This window comes from Microtus pennsylvanicus, chromosome 7 (genome assembly GCF_037038515.1).
Source record: "Microtus pennsylvanicus isolate mMicPen1 chromosome 7, mMicPen1.hap1, whole genome shotgun sequence".
Lineage (NCBI taxonomy): Eukaryota > Metazoa > Chordata > Mammalia > Rodentia > Cricetidae > Microtus > Microtus pennsylvanicus.
Genome location: NC_134585.1, coordinates 43,221,480 through 43,236,762, shown reverse-complemented (window position 1 = coordinate 43,236,762; position 15,283 = coordinate 43,221,480). Strand labels below are relative to the sequence as shown.

The 15,283-nt window shown below is 41.7% G+C and overlaps 1 protein-coding gene across 1 annotated transcript in view; it reads left to right on the top strand.

The window, feature by feature from the left end:
• Positions 1-15,283, top strand: part of Col9a1 (collagen type IX alpha 1 chain) — an 83,713-nt gene that overhangs the window by 46,430 nt on the left and 22,000 nt on the right. The window contains exons 22-33 of the mRNA XM_075978896.1: positions 518-571; positions 707-760; positions 892-945; positions 1,364-1,417; positions 2,414-2,458; positions 3,340-3,393; positions 3,486-3,539; positions 10,301-10,354; positions 10,953-11,024; positions 11,525-11,560; positions 12,223-12,267; positions 13,566-13,598. Coding sequence (XP_075835011.1) covers positions 518-571; positions 707-760; positions 892-945; positions 1,364-1,417; positions 2,414-2,458; positions 3,340-3,393; positions 3,486-3,539; positions 10,301-10,354; positions 10,953-11,024; positions 11,525-11,560; positions 12,223-12,267; positions 13,566-13,598 — 609 coding nt within the window. The remainder of the gene's footprint in view (positions 1-517; positions 572-706; positions 761-891; positions 946-1,363; positions 1,418-2,413; positions 2,459-3,339; positions 3,394-3,485; positions 3,540-10,300; positions 10,355-10,952; positions 11,025-11,524; positions 11,561-12,222; positions 12,268-13,565; positions 13,599-15,283) is intronic.

Genomic DNA, 15,283 nt, shown 5'->3' with positions numbered 1-15,283 from the left:
CCAGAAACTATTATTGAAGTGGGCACCAAATAGCAAAGAGAAAATCCAGGTGTCCAATTCATCCTTCAGCCTACCATAACAGCCAATGAGATTAGCTTATATGTACAAAAAGTGAACAATGTTGTTGCTTTAAAAGTGAAATTCCTTCTGTTTCACATGCACATCCAGAGTGCAGAACCATCTTGCATCTAGAATGGAAACAAATGACACACAACCTCAGTTAACCTATGGCAATAGCAGTGATCAAGTTATTTACTTTTGCGGACAAAGAACAACATTCCTCAATAGTAGCTGGAGAGGTGGCTTAGTAGTTACAATACTGGTTCAACTCCCAGCACCCACGTGGCAGCTCAAAATCCATCTACAACTTCTAGTGGACCTAATATCAAGGCAAAACATTCATATACTTAAAAAAAAGTTACTCAGTAATCTTCAATGTGGATGATGTTTTCTAGCCTTTGAGAACCCCCAAGCAAGCAGCTTCTGTTCACATTAGGAACTTTCTGTGTTTCTGCAGGGTGACCAAGGACAGCGGGGCCCTCCAGGAGAAGCAGGTCCCAAGGGAGACAGGGTGAGAACAGATGAGACCTCATCACGGCAAAGCAACCTGATATTCTGAATTATCTGTCGATTTTATGTCTTTGCATGACCTGTGCACTGTGCTCAGTGAAGATGCCTGGTTTCCTCTTTCTCTTCTGCCCTGCAGGGTGCTCAAGGTTCCCGAGGAATTCCTGGATCTCCTGGGCCGAAAGGAGACACGGTATGTCCTGAGCTGTAGGTGTCAAATATAGTTCCCAAGATGGCTGACTAGCGGTGAGATTTCAGGAAATAACGTAGAGAAGAGGAATGTGGCTGTTTCTAAGACACAGTGTGCTCTTTGTGTGTCCTTAGGGCTTGCCAGGTGTAGATGGTCGCGACGGAATACCTGGAATGCCGGGAACAAAGGTAGCTGTGTGGCTGGAGTCCTGTGTGAATGTGGAGAGCTTTTTTCTGCACAGCTAAATTCAGCATTTCCATTATATCATTACTAGGAAGTTTTCTTAAACAGCACTGCCATTTTTTCTCCTCTCTTTCAATTTTGAAATTGCCAACTGCAAAATTCTTATTAAGATAGCACACTTACTTGCTTGCTTTAGGAACTCAGTAAAATAGACTCATTGATGACAGTCGTCTGAAAGAAACTCTGTTTGAATATGTGCCCCTTGTCCTACCCACCACCTAACCTGAGCTAAGTAATTTCAAAGTACACCTAAGGTTAGCTGCTGGAAAAATATTTTCACCTGAAATGTCTGCAGTCTTCTTTCATCGAAGAACACATCCATTCATAATGGCACAATTGTGTGACTAAGAACTTTGCTTTCAGGGTGAAGCAGGAAAGCCTGGACCTCCGGGTGATGTGGGCTTGCAGGGGTTGCCGGTACGTGCTCCTCTTGGATTGCTTACATGTTCATGTTTTATAGGTGGGGTAAAAAAAAGATGAATTCAGAGGGATGACTATGTTATGAAATTTGTTAAGTTTTGATGGAAAAAATGATGCTCTATTGTTTTGTTTTCTTATTTTAATGTTTACATTTTTGATGTTTTTTCTCCCCCTGTGATTAGCTGGTCATTTGCCCAAGAAGCATAAAGAGAGTAGTACATTATGTGTACGCACCATTTAGCTTTATGGTTTGGGTCTGCCTTCTCTATTACCTTCCTTGAATAGTCCAGGGCAGTGGGCACTGCTGTCTCTTGTCTTACTTTTAGCCAGGCTTGCAGTTCTTGGTAGCAGGGCTGAGACACCAGGAGATTATAAGAATTCTCAGGGACAGTCTGGGAAAAGTTACCAGTCTTGGGTTAAGTGATATTTTGAAACACTGCAATTGGTATTTCCCTTTATTACTATGGCTGAAAATTCATATGAAATACATTGTTTGTGTTTTTTGAGTCTCTGAAGGCAAATCTTTTGAGTTAACAAAGGATATTTGGTAGTATCAAGAACTGACTCCCAATCTGTTATGGCATCTGGCACTCTGTAAGCTGCCAGGGGATATGAGGACTCCCAATACTGAAATGAGGGCTTTATTATTCTGTATAAGAAGTAATGTCACGTCCCTGTAGCATCTGTCCTGCCCGGAAGGTTGTCTGTTGATGTGAGGACAGGGTCGAGTTCTAGCTTGAAAAGTCATTCCGAAAAATAGCTTTAGCTTGGAGATTTTCCTTACGGTTCAGCCTTAGCAAGCCGGGGACAGCAAAGCAGAGCTGGCCGCACACCATATGTAGGTCCCGCACTGACCCATTTGGGAGATGGCAGCCTCTCCCACACTGCTCTTGAGGTTGCCATGATCCCTTCCACCTCTTCTCTGACAGCTTTGGTGTTTGATGGATTGTCAGATGAGATGACTAAACCCAGAATCTGCGTGTATTCTTTTAGGGTGTACCTGGGATTCCTGGTGCGAAAGGCGTGGCCGGTGAAAAGGTAAACAAACAAACAAACAAACAACAACAAAACAAAAAACCCTGTCAGTTAGCATTCGCTTTATCCCTTTAGAAGTTTATTTTGTTATAATTTTAATACATTCCGTCTGGATTTGCTTTTATATTTAACTCCAGGGAGAAATCAGAAAGCAAAAAGCTTTAATGGGTCACGTGCTCAATCTCTTTCCCAGCTGCAGAAATCTGCTGACCAGACTTCATGAGAACATCAGCCTTTCGCTAGTATAAAAGACAGAGGCAGCCTCGTGGTTTCTGGCTATTTAAAATAGCGACTATATTATTAATCCATAGAATGAATGTTGGACTATATTCTACAGAGAATTAAGGAACAAGTTATTAAAAGCAACAGGAGAAAGAGAGAAAACAAAGTGCTAACATAGCTTTTCTTACATTTCTTTAGAGTAAAGTAGGTGAAACATGACCTGGTAGAACTTGTGCAGTTTGTGAAGAGTTTGCCTGAGTTTGTTCCCCAGAGTCCCTGTAAACGGCCAGGCATGTGCTCACAGTCCTGGAAGGACGCCTTCAGCTTGGTGAACAGCCAGCTTAGCCTACATGATGAGTTCCAGGCCAGTGCAAGATTGTCTCCCTAAACACAGGTGGACCAATGACACACAAAGATGTATTCTGGCCTTCACATACACACAGGCGCAATCCATCCACAAACATACATACACACGTGCACATGTGTGAACATGTATTCATATGGACATACAAACACACACCTAAGAAAGAGATTATGTATCCTCCCAGAGTCCAGTGCGAAGCCAGGAGATCAGTGCTATTAAACGCATAGCGTGGGTAAGGCAGGTTGATGGCTGCATCCGCAGTCTGAATTACTCTAAATGTTGCATTTTTTGTCCTCAGGGTAACACAGGTGCTCCTGGGAAGCCTGGCCAGTTGGGAAGTTCAGGAAAACCAGTAAGACTGCACTTCAGTTTTCAGTCAATTACAATCCATCGTGGCCAGGAGGTGATCACTAACTGTTTCTCTACCTGCTTTTCTTTTCACAGGGCCAGCAAGGGCCTCCAGGAGAGGTGGGACCTCGAGGACCCAGGGGTCTCCCTGTGAGTACTCCTCTCTACTCTCCCCTCTGACAATTTCGCTTTGTGTCCCTTACTTATGACTGCATGAGTGTTGGAGCACGGACATGTCTGTCTGTCCAGACAGACAACAGCTTGGGACTGCTAATCTCTATATACAGTGTATCTTCTTTTCAAAAAATGGTACCAAAATGGTGCTTAAAAGAAGCATAAAGTCCCCCCCCCCTCCACCGAGACAGTGTTTATCTGAGTTACAGTACTGGCTGTGCTAGAACTCACTTTCTAGATCAGGCTGGCCTGGAACTTATAGAGATCTGCTGTCTTTGCTACCTTCGTGCTGAGATTAAAGGCATATCCTACCCCTGGCTAGGACTTTTTGTTTTCATCTCATGTTGGAAGTATTTTAGTGTGGTTCAAAACCTTTCTAAAGATGTGTAATTCACACGCTATATAAATTACCCAGTAAAAATAGACAAGACACTTATTTTTAGTATATTCATAAAATTATGTAGCCACGATCATGATCAGTTTCAGAATATTTTCATCGCCCATTGAAGAAACCCTGTCCTCACTTTCAGGGACTCAGTTCCACTTCCTTCAGCTCTGTGCCTCCCAGCTCCCCTTCTGTCCCTGTGGCACTGCTGATTCTGAAAGTGTGTAGGAAGGGATCCATACAGTATGTCTTCTGTCCCTTGGGATAGTGGCTCAGCATTCTTGTACTCTGTAGCATGTTCCAGCATTTCTTTCCTATTTACTGCTACATAGCAGTTAATTGTGTGGATTAATCACACAGATAGATCCCATCTCTTCCACCCGTTCATCCAGAGTAGGTATTTGGTCCTCCACTTTTGGCTTTTATAAGTATGCCACTCTGAGCATATGTGTCCACACTTTTCTGTTGATGCATTTAGCTTCTCTTGAGATTATATTTATGAGTGACTCTCCATTTAAACTTCGAGAAGCTTCCCTATTTCTTAAGTGCAAATATGTGAATTTGTGTATAAGGATGAACTTAACTACTTGTTTTATAGACAACGCAACGATGTGTATTCTCCTACTAGAGGATACATTTTAATCCTTAGAGAGAAACTGCTCAAGATTTTCATGCTGGGGCCAAAGAGATGGCTCTTCAGTTAAGAACACTGGTTGTTCTAGTCCCAGCAGCCAGGCAAAAGCTCCCAACTGTCTATAACTTCTATCTAACGGGATCTGTCGCCCTCATATGGTCTCTTTGGGTGCTGCATAATGTAGTCAAACAGTCACACTTGCAAAATAAAAAGAATTCAAAAAATTCACATTATGTGCTTAACTCTGACTTCCTAAAAACTCTCTGGCCTTCATTTTCAGTTCTTAGTTGCAGTCTTCTCGGTAATAAAAACAAGGAAGCAAGCAAACACTCCAAGAGAGAAGATATAAACCGATCTAAACATCCTTCCCTTGAAGCCTTTCTTGAGTGTGTGGAACGAAGGTTTCCACGCTTGAGAAAGTGAACGTTGCCGGCTGTCATGAGGCAGGAGAGTGGCATTCTCTGCTTCTAACACGTGTCTATAACTGACCTGTATCAGGCGGTTTCTCAGGGTTTCTCAGCAGCCAAAGAAAGCAGCGCCTGTTTCTAGCCTTGCTCTTTGCTCGCTGATGATTTTCTTCCCCTGTGTTTGAAGCCTGTGAATTTCTAACTAAAACGCTTGCCGTGAGTGACTTTCCAGGCACTGAAGTTAAAGCCAGATCATATTTCTCAGGCAGTGAAAACACTGGGTGACTGACTCAGGGAGCAGCGGAAGAGTCCGGGAATTAGTGTTTTTGAGATGGTTTCCTGTTAAATCAATTTATTTTTAGCAGAAAGCTGTGCATGGGTGAATTGAACATTGATTGTGGGTCTATTGTGTACTAAAAAAAATGCACTGAACATACACACCCACACACATGCACGCACACTCATGCACACATCACACAGGGAATGCTTGCTGTTACCAGGTAAGTGAAGGGAACACAAGCTAATATCTCTCCAGAGACAGAACTTGAGAAGGACGTAGGATCAGTCCTTCCCTCAGGTGTGGCGAGCTGCTTTAGAGAAGGTTAGCAGGTGGAAGCGTTGGGATTTAAACTTCAGGTTTCGCTTTTCACATTTCTGTGGGTCTGTATTTTTCCTTTTATTCCTGTCACTGAGGCTCAAAGCATGACCCTTCTGCTGTCCTAGTTCCTGTCTCTAGCAGGGCACTTCGATCTGTCTTCTTCCAGCCCCTTTTTACTGACCTTTTCGGCTTCTGTTTCCTTCACCCTGGCTGACTCAGCACCTCTGAGTTACTGCAGTAACTCCTGATTTGCTTCTAGATCTGATTTGCTTCCTGATCAGATCTAGTCGGTACTTCCTCCACCAGTTTGTCTCGACAGGACACCACTGATATCCAGTGCTTTCTAGTCCTCTTGCCTGTTGTGTGATGTGTCATATCCATGCCTGCCACCCTAGGATACTGTGGGAGAATCCATAATCACTGGGATGAATGAAACTGTCAAACACAATCCCAAAAGCCCCAAGAAATGGTAGTACCTCCTGCCTGCACACTCCAGAGTACTGGTCTTTTTAAAGTACAGTTTTCATATTATTTTTCCCTCCCTATTTTAAAATCTTTTATAGCTGAGCATGGTGGCTTTTAATCCTAGAATTCAGAAGTCAGAGTCGAGTGACCGACTCTCTGTCAGTTCAGCCCTGTCAGCTCTACACAGCAAGTTCCAGGCATACCAAGGCTACAGAGTGATACCTTATCTTAAACAACAGCAAAAACAATAAAAATCAGAACAAAAAATATAGATTTACACTGAGCAGAGAAAATCTAAATTCTGAAACTATTTGATGACTTCCTAGTTATACATCTCCTCCTTCCCTCCATTCCTTTGTCCCTCCCTCCCTCCCTCCCTCCTTCCCTCCCTCCCTCCCTCCCTCCCTCCCTCCCTCCCTCCCTCCCTCTCTTCCTCCTTCTCTCCCTCTCTCTCTTTTTTCTTTCTTCCTTTCTATCATGTGCATGTGTGTATATGGTGTTCCCACGTGTATAGACACATGTGGCATGTGTGTGGAAACCCAAAGTGGATGAGAAAAATCCTTCCCTGCTTTGCTTCACCTTATGCATGGAGTAGGAGTCCCTCTCCTAAGTCCAGAGCTCACTGATGGGCTGTTCTGGTTAGCTGGCTCATTCCAGGGATCCTCTGTCTTCATTTTTCTTGTGTTGGAATTCCAGGCTGCCGTTTATATGGGTTTGGAAGATCCCAGCAAACTCTTCACGCCTGTGACAAGTGCTTTAGCCACTGAGTGATCACCCCAGTTCTTTACTTCCCACTTTTGACATCCGTGCTGAGGTCACACTTACTTCTGTAAAGTTCACAATTAACTGCTCTGATAGTTCTTGGTGCACTGTTTCCCTGTGTCAGCTTTTGCATTTATCTAGTTGGAGCTCATCTCCACATCTATGAGTCATCATTCCCTGCTGAGTTGTTCTGAAGTTCATAACCCTTGACCCCTCTGTGTTCCCGCTGTGACTTTCAGGGAGGCTGGAGGGTATATTTGCTCTCCCATTTACATCATTTTGTAGACAGATTCACACATTTCTATTTACCGTTGGTGAATTTGATCAGATTTTCCTGTAAATCTCAAATCAAACTGAGTAGAACGGCTTTGAACATATGTCTAATGTAACCCCGAAGCAATTGATTTTTGTTGATTTGATTGCAAGAAGATTAGGTTTTTTTTTCTTACATTTTGACCTTCTCAACTTTCTTAATTCTGTGACCCTTTAACCATACAATTATTTTCATTGTTACCTCATAACTATAATTTTGCTATTGTGATGAACATGATGTAAATATGTGTGTTTTCTGGTGGTCTTATGCTACCCATGAGAAAGAGTCATTCAACTCCTGGAGGGGTTGTGACCCTCAGGTTGAGAACCACTGCTTCAGTCATTTCATGGGAACCTCTACCACACACAGTAGGCATTCTCTACTTGGTTTATAATTGGTGTGAGTGGCTCTTGATTCAGAGCAGGCAAACAGACTGGCCTCTGCTGTGGCATCGCATTTTAGTGGCTCCTAGCCACTTTGAAGAAGCCTCTTTGAACTTGCCAGGCTTTTGGATGAGTGGATTATGTTTGCTCTGCTCTCTTGGGTCTAGTGGGGATAGCAGTCTGCTGACTTACCTCCTTCTGAACATCCTGTGTCCCTGTTGTACTTTTCCTGGAAACCTCCACCCCATCCTAACACAACGGTCTCAAGCAGAGAGGTCTCCATATGAGGACCGGATGGTGTGTTGTTGAACAGTCTAAGCTGCACCCCATTCTGCCCAACCCTCGGCAATGGTGTGAGAAGCTGATATGTGTGATAGTAAACTTTCAGACAGATTTCTCTCTGCCTATGTATCGGCGAATATTTAAAGCCATGCAAGATAAATACAACTGTATCATATCGTAAAATTGAATCCTTTAGAACATCCTTGCAACAAATGGAAAGTTATTCCCTGAGGTAGAGCTTAGGTGATTTTCCAATTTAATAGGAAAACGAATTGATAAAAAGAAACAGTCTAGAGAAATCAAGATTGATCTTTTGGATTGAATCGGCATCTTCTCTTTTTGTTGTTGCCAGAGAGAGGCACTCAGTACACAGAGCAGACTGAATATAATGATGTATAATTTCTCACTTCTAAAATTTAGCCAGCATGCACCATGCTATTTATTCTTCAGCTCGTTAGCATTTGGGGTAATTTTGGAAACATGGGGAGTATGAGATTCATGACAAACTGAAGAGATGGAATAGAGTCGATCCTTTTGGGAAACAATCCTGGTAACATTACGTCACACTAAATTTTCAGATTTTTTGTGATCTTTTATAAATGTCTATTAGTTCCTTTCGAAGGGAAGGGACATCAAATTGAAAAATCTGGTGTCTATGTCTCTCTGTAGTTGCATACTGTCATGACCATTGCATGACTTTCAGCTGGTACCTGTTTGCCCAAATCTGCTGGTATAAGACATTTAACTATTTTTGAATTTAAGATTTATGAGACGTTTCAGTCTTAAGCTTTTATTTGGTAGGATGTGTGGGGTAAGTGAGTTCATAATACATTAAATACATGTATAGCATTACCAGAGAACAAGCTTAATTTTTAAAAATTGCAACGAAAGAGAAAATTGGCTTCTGCTCCAATTAATTTGCCCTAGACCTTCCAAATTTAAGATGGCTTCTCTTCAGCATACATATGCCACTGGCATTTTCAAACTGTTTTCTGCTCCATTGTGATACATATCCCCAAAGTCATTGGTCTAACATGACATTAATTTTAAAAACAAATAACCTAAGGAAGGGTGGGTCCATGAGCCTTTCTTGTGGTAGGTGTCTGGAGGGAGGAGAGAAGATAACTTTATAGATGGATAGAAAAAAATTTTTACAGTGACCACTTTTCATCTAGATTTACATCCTTACAGCTGCTTCTATCCTCGTGGCCCTACCTCTGGTTTCCAAGATGCTCATGGGATTAAGGACCAATGTATTATTCCAAATATTTACACCTGACAGGTTAATATAAATTTTATTGAAAAGTACTTGAGAGCATTGAGTTTCAATCACTTACAAATCATCCGAAATGACTACAATGAAATTATATTCCGCAGCCAGAGGCTGTTGTAAGGTGTTAACCTTTAGGGAGATCAAAAATTCAGAAGGTCTATGGATCTTGACACCTTGTTCAATCTAAAGATGAATGAATAACATATAGTCCAGAATAGGACAGGAGCATTTAGAAGTATCAATTATTAAAATGGAGCTCTTATATCATTTTAAAGGAAAACAAACTCAAATTATTCCTCCTAGTTCTATGATAGAGCTCGAAGGGAATGTGGTTGATTGTGTACTAGTGTTCCACACAGCATGAGGTATACAACAGGCTTTAGTCAGATCACACGAAATTGTGGTGAGTTCTTAAGAATACAAGTAAAAGACACTCATCACCTTCTCTCAAAAGTTCCTTTTCTTTAAAGGTTAGGGTTTCAAGTAGAATAGAAATTTGAAGACTTAAATTTCAAATTAAAAAAAACAACAACTTGAAATTGGCCCAAAGAATAAAATTGGCATTGCCATTAGCAAATCTTCATAGTGAGTCAGTCACTTTTCAAAGTCTGTAATCCTTGAAGACATATTTAGATCTAGAATGAGGGAAACAAGACATTTTATCTCAGAAAGTTTATAAATGTCTTCCATCTGTGCCTTCTTGAGGTGCAGTGATGATTCACAGACGAGCATCTCTGTCTCGTGTTTTCCTTTTCATGCCTCTCTTGAGGTAAGCAATCACTTCCAGTTGCTCCTTTGAGGTGTCCATAGACACAAGAGCTTGCTCGGCATCACAGACATGGCACCATGCCGAATGGATAAGTATGGAATACCCCAAGAACATGCCTAAGTGTGGGCATAAAATGTGTATATATATAAATATCCATAACGTAAAATAGAATGCGACTTACATGCTGGGCCTTGCTAATTGTCATTGCATGTACAGACTGTGGCTATTTCCGATGTCCTGCATCCTGGGAAGAGCACGAGCAGGTCCCATGAAGCGTGTGCACAGAGGATAATTAGATCTTGATAGAGTGGCTTGCACCTTCAACCGCGGTGAACGGAGAGGATCTTGGCAACTCCTAAATTTTAACAAAAACCTATATGGAATGTTATTTCTTTTTTCATATAACAATTAAGCATTTGACTCTGGCCTAAACATACAGCTGATGACAACATGTATGTTTTCACAGGGAAGTAGAGGGGAAGTAGGACCAGAAGGGTCCCCAGGCATAACAGGCAAACTGGTAAGTGATGTTTCCAATCTCTACGTGCTTGCTTCCTACAAAGCAGATATGGTTTTTGAAACAAGAAAGGGAAGAAAAACCAATTTACAACAGGTTGTCTGATCAGCTATACATTTTTTGTTGTATATGAAATGTGAAACTGGAAATATGGAATTTCAAATTCTATCTATCATATCCTCCATGAGTATTTATTTTAATCAGTGTGGTTTGAATGCGTTTGAAAATCTAGAGAGGCTTGGAGTGCTGCATTTGGCATCTGCCTCTTCTTGGAATGGAAGAGAACCGTGGATGAATGCCGGCTTTTGCTTCTTGTGTAGCTCCTGTTTACATAGTAAAGGCGACAGCGTCCCATGGGACCTTGACTGAAAGAGTCTACTGTTGCTGAGTTGTGCAGTGGGAACTCAGAGGTGGGGTGGAAGGTGGGAGGCCATTGGCCCCTCTTCTGGGTTACAAGACGGAGCCAAACTGAAGGGGGCAGCTCTAAACCAACCACACATTAAATTTAGACATGTGTTGGTACCCCAGCGCCCTGTCTGGCTTGTCAACATTGAGTATTGTGGGTACCGCGACTTTGGAGATTTCTCTGTTTGTTTTCCAGGGACCTCGTGGGAGCCCTGGCCTTCCTGGCTTGCCTGGGCCCCCTGGACTTCCTGGAATGAAAGGCGACAGGGTAAGAGATCCAGCGTTCTACACGCCTTTTCATCTGGAATGATGAATCCTTCTTTGTTGAGAAACCAAGCTTGCTTTGCCCAGTGATGACTGTCTCTAACGATTATCACAAAGAAACACGTGAAAGGCAAATGAAGTTAGCGAGAGATGACACTGAAAAGAAAGAAACGAAACAAAAAAGTAAATTCCTGGAAGAAAGAGAAATAAAGGCTGAAGTACCAGTTATAGTTATAGTTATAGTTTTTATTTAGTTCTAAGTTTATATCCCTATCAGTGAATGTTCATTAACATGGATATAGTCAAAGAATGTTCCCCTGTTGCCAGTGATTTTGAGAACAAGTATCAATAAGCCCAGGTCTCGTCTGGTCCTCATTTAGCAGCGAGAAATGGGGAGCTCTCACTCAACACACCATCCATCATTCCATTCGGGGATGTTGGCTCATCTGAAATTGCACACACGACTCAGAATACTGAATAAGTGTTAAATCTTATTCATTTCAGGGTGTATTTGGCGAACCAGGTCCCAAGGGTGAGCAGGTAAGCTGTGTGGGCTGGTTGGTGGTATTGGATATATGCCACTTCTCAAGGGCACGGCTGGCTGGTTTGCGGGCGTGGTGAACGATGGTGACTCAGAGCTTTTCTCGGTGTACTGTAGAGCGAGTGAACACTATAATGAGGTTTGCTGTGCAGCCAGGCTGTGTTCATATGCTGGAGCTAGCGGCTGTCTCCTGTGCTCTTCATTTGAATAGTGTGGCCCCGACTCTCTGGCTTGCCGGGTTTTAGTCAGATGACACGGACTTTCAAAGCCACAAAATAGCATTTTAAGTATTGTGTAATTAAGACCTCAGCAAATTAAATGTATAAATAGAGTCAGCCCTGTGTCTGGATACCTATTTCTACTGTAGGGTGCCACTTTCAAGGGTTATTGAACTTTAAAATTTCTAGATATCATTGTTGGCTTAATGAAATAAATTAAACTCAGTCAGTAGCTGATACCAGGTCTCACCTCTGTCCTCTCTCATCTACTGATTTTTTTTTTTTTTGGTTAGGGTTAGCCTGCTGGTATGGAATCGAGAGCTCCTACATGATCCGTGGGGGCATTTGCGCACTTAGAAATGCTCATCAGTGTTGATTGGTTAATGCTGACTCATGAATAGAGGATTGAAAAACATCTGACATTTTATCTTAATTTTTTTTAGGGTGCCTCTGGTGAAGAAGGTGAAGCTGGGGAAAGGGGCGATCTTGTAAGATTTTTTTCTTTTAATTGGGGATATAAAACTTCGAAAATTTTGAAAAAAATACGATTTCTCTTTCTGACCCTCTTCCCATTATCTCAAAGGCTAAGTGGGTTTTCCCTTTACCTTGACTGATGGTTCCCAATCCTGAAGGAAGGAAAAGTAGCTGGAGATGTAGTTTTAAACTTCTGCAGAATTCCCTTAGAGATGGTGAATACTTCCATGGTCTCACACAGAGACATTCAAGTTGCTCATATAGTACTACAGAATGTGTAGGAATACAGTCTAGCAGAAAAACCGTGTCTCTTTATGGTCAGGGAACTGTGGCCTGCAAATATGGCTGAGAGCTTCCTATCTTCTATAAGCTGTGGAGGAATGACGCCCATCTCCAGAGGGTGAGACCGCCAGGTCTCCAGGACAAGGACAGGGCACACTGTCTGTGTGCAGAGCTTCAGGCTCGCTGCCTCATTACCATGATGGTTTGGGCGGGAATGATCAAACCTGACGTGGAAATGTACGCCTGAGTCCTTCTGCGGTCAGCAAGGTCTTTCCTGTGAAGTAGCCTTACAGCTCCTCAAGAGCAGAGAAACTGTCTGCTAATATTTATTCAGACTTACAGGGTCTGGAAGAAATAGGAATGAAATGTCTGAACTGGGCCAAGTTTCTGAAATTTTGTTTAAAGGAAATTACTGAGATTACCGCATTTTAGCTTCTGTAATGGCTGATCATTTTATGCGCCTAGGGAATGTTTTAAAATTTAAATCACTCCATCTTGTAGTGGAGATATGCTAACTCTTCAACCGAACTCATCCAAAATTAATGACGGGAAGATCGCCTAGGTGGTTTTTTTTTTTCTTAAAGCCTGAAAGCGTGTATATTTTGTTTGATAGATTTTGGGGAATGAGTTAGAAAACATAGAAACATAAAAATAAAATGTCAGTGTATAGTTTTAAATGTCTACTGTAGTTGGTAAGAAAGCTCTTTTATTTTATTATGTATAGATTTTCATTTTTGGTGCTGAGTGTGTATGTCTGGGTGGACTTCCCACAGCTCTGATCGCAGCCTGTCAGTCAACAGCTCAGATGGCCAGGGGCTGGGAGGTGGCCTTGCTCACACAGAAGCACAGAGTTGGGTAGCTGAGCTGGAATGGCAGCCCACATTTTGAGTGAACTGTTTGCTACAATTCTGGGCTCCATCTGCATATGGTTTTCTGTATGTTAGCAGTACAATAGCATTGGAAAACATGGTTTAGGAAACTGTGTAAAGTGAATGAATTGCACTAATCTAATTTTGTTTTACTGATTTAGGGAGATATGGGATCACCTGGCCCAAAAGGATCTGTAAGTATGATGAAATTAAATGGTACAAAATTAAAAACATAAATAAAGCTGTAGAAAATGTAATATTCCGCTTCATGAAACGGTGGTATAAAATTAAATCCCACGAAGGACTAGGAGGAAATAAGTCTCTAAATTTACTCTGTAAATAATAGATTGGACCAGTAGGAAAAAAATTCTCAACTGTGTAAATGGATCTAGCTTCTGAACCAACCACTCTAAAGAAGGGGTTTGTTTTGATATTCTAAAAGGCTCAGTGGATGTTACTTTACAAAGCCCTGACACCCTCCCTAAATGGGCCATTTCTTAAAGGTGGCAGGCACTCTGCAGTGAGGAGAACGGCTAAATCTCAGCGGCAGCCACGCTTCTGCGGAATGTTTCAGTAACTGTCTTAATCCCCCACGTGTTCTAGTTGAGAGAACAGAGAGAGAAGCCGAGCACATAACAGAATATAACAGAATCATCAGAACCACAAAATGATCAGCTTCTTCCATTTTGTTATTTTATAGAAACCAAGCTCATGTCCTTGAAGTAGATGAATTCAAAGTTGTAGACCTAATTCATAGGAAACCTGAGGCGTCTTGCTAATGTGCATATCAGCACAATCTGGAACTGAGAATTTAGAGAGAAAAGGGAAGCTCAGATGGTAATCTCAAAGGCCACTACTACTAGCTTCCAATGGATTCTTACATTCTCTCTGTTTCTGAAATATTCCCTATTTCTGTCTTTATCTGACAAATTATCTCCTCAGCAGCTAACTTAACCCTACTAAAAAAAGAACCCATTACATATCGCTCTTTCCCTCTGAATCCTAAAGAAGAACTTAAAAAAGATAACCATTGTAGAATCAAATCAAGCTCCCAGTAGAGTAGACCACACCTGTCTGGAAGTGTTCTTGATTTTTCCATTTTGTCTAGAACTTTGGAGAGCTAGAACTTTGTGTTTTCTGTGCTTTTATATACTGTGCCATATAACACTTCCTAGTGTGAACAGACTTTTTCCTTCATAAGAATTCCTACCTCCTACTTCCACATGTTGATCCCTCCTCTACCTTATCTGCCAGGGGCACCCACCCTAACTTGGTTTCAGGGCTCAGATGCAGGCTTGTTTGTAGGCTGCAAGCACACTAGCGTATGGATGCAATCACATTGTATGAACATCCCTTCCTTTAAACATCAAATTTCAAGAATGTAGGCAGGTGGATCTCTGTGAGTTTGAGGCCAGCCTGATCTACAGACGAGTTCTAGAACAGACAGAGCTATTACACAGGGAAACTCTGTCTTGAAAAACAACAACTAAAGAATACTTGAAAGGAATGGTTTAAAATTGCACCAACTATAAAGAGTAAACCCTGATGTGTTTGGTGAGAGAAATCTTATGTCATTGTCTAGAATAATTCAGTGATGTTCAAGGGAACAGATTTAAACTATAAAAGAAAAATTGATCATAATGTAGTGACCAACACTTACTGCATTCGAATTTGGATGTATTAGGAATTAGCTCTTAATTCATCCCTTCTCTTCTACCCACTTCGTATATGACACTGCCCAAGCAATGCTGAAGAAATTGAACTGTCCTGCCCCAGAGTCAGGAAAATAATTTTCTAACATAGGGAGCTTTTATCGTGCACTCGAATGTGAGCTCAGATGAAAACCCAAGGTCTGCTCAGTGCACAGAGTTGAAGAAGT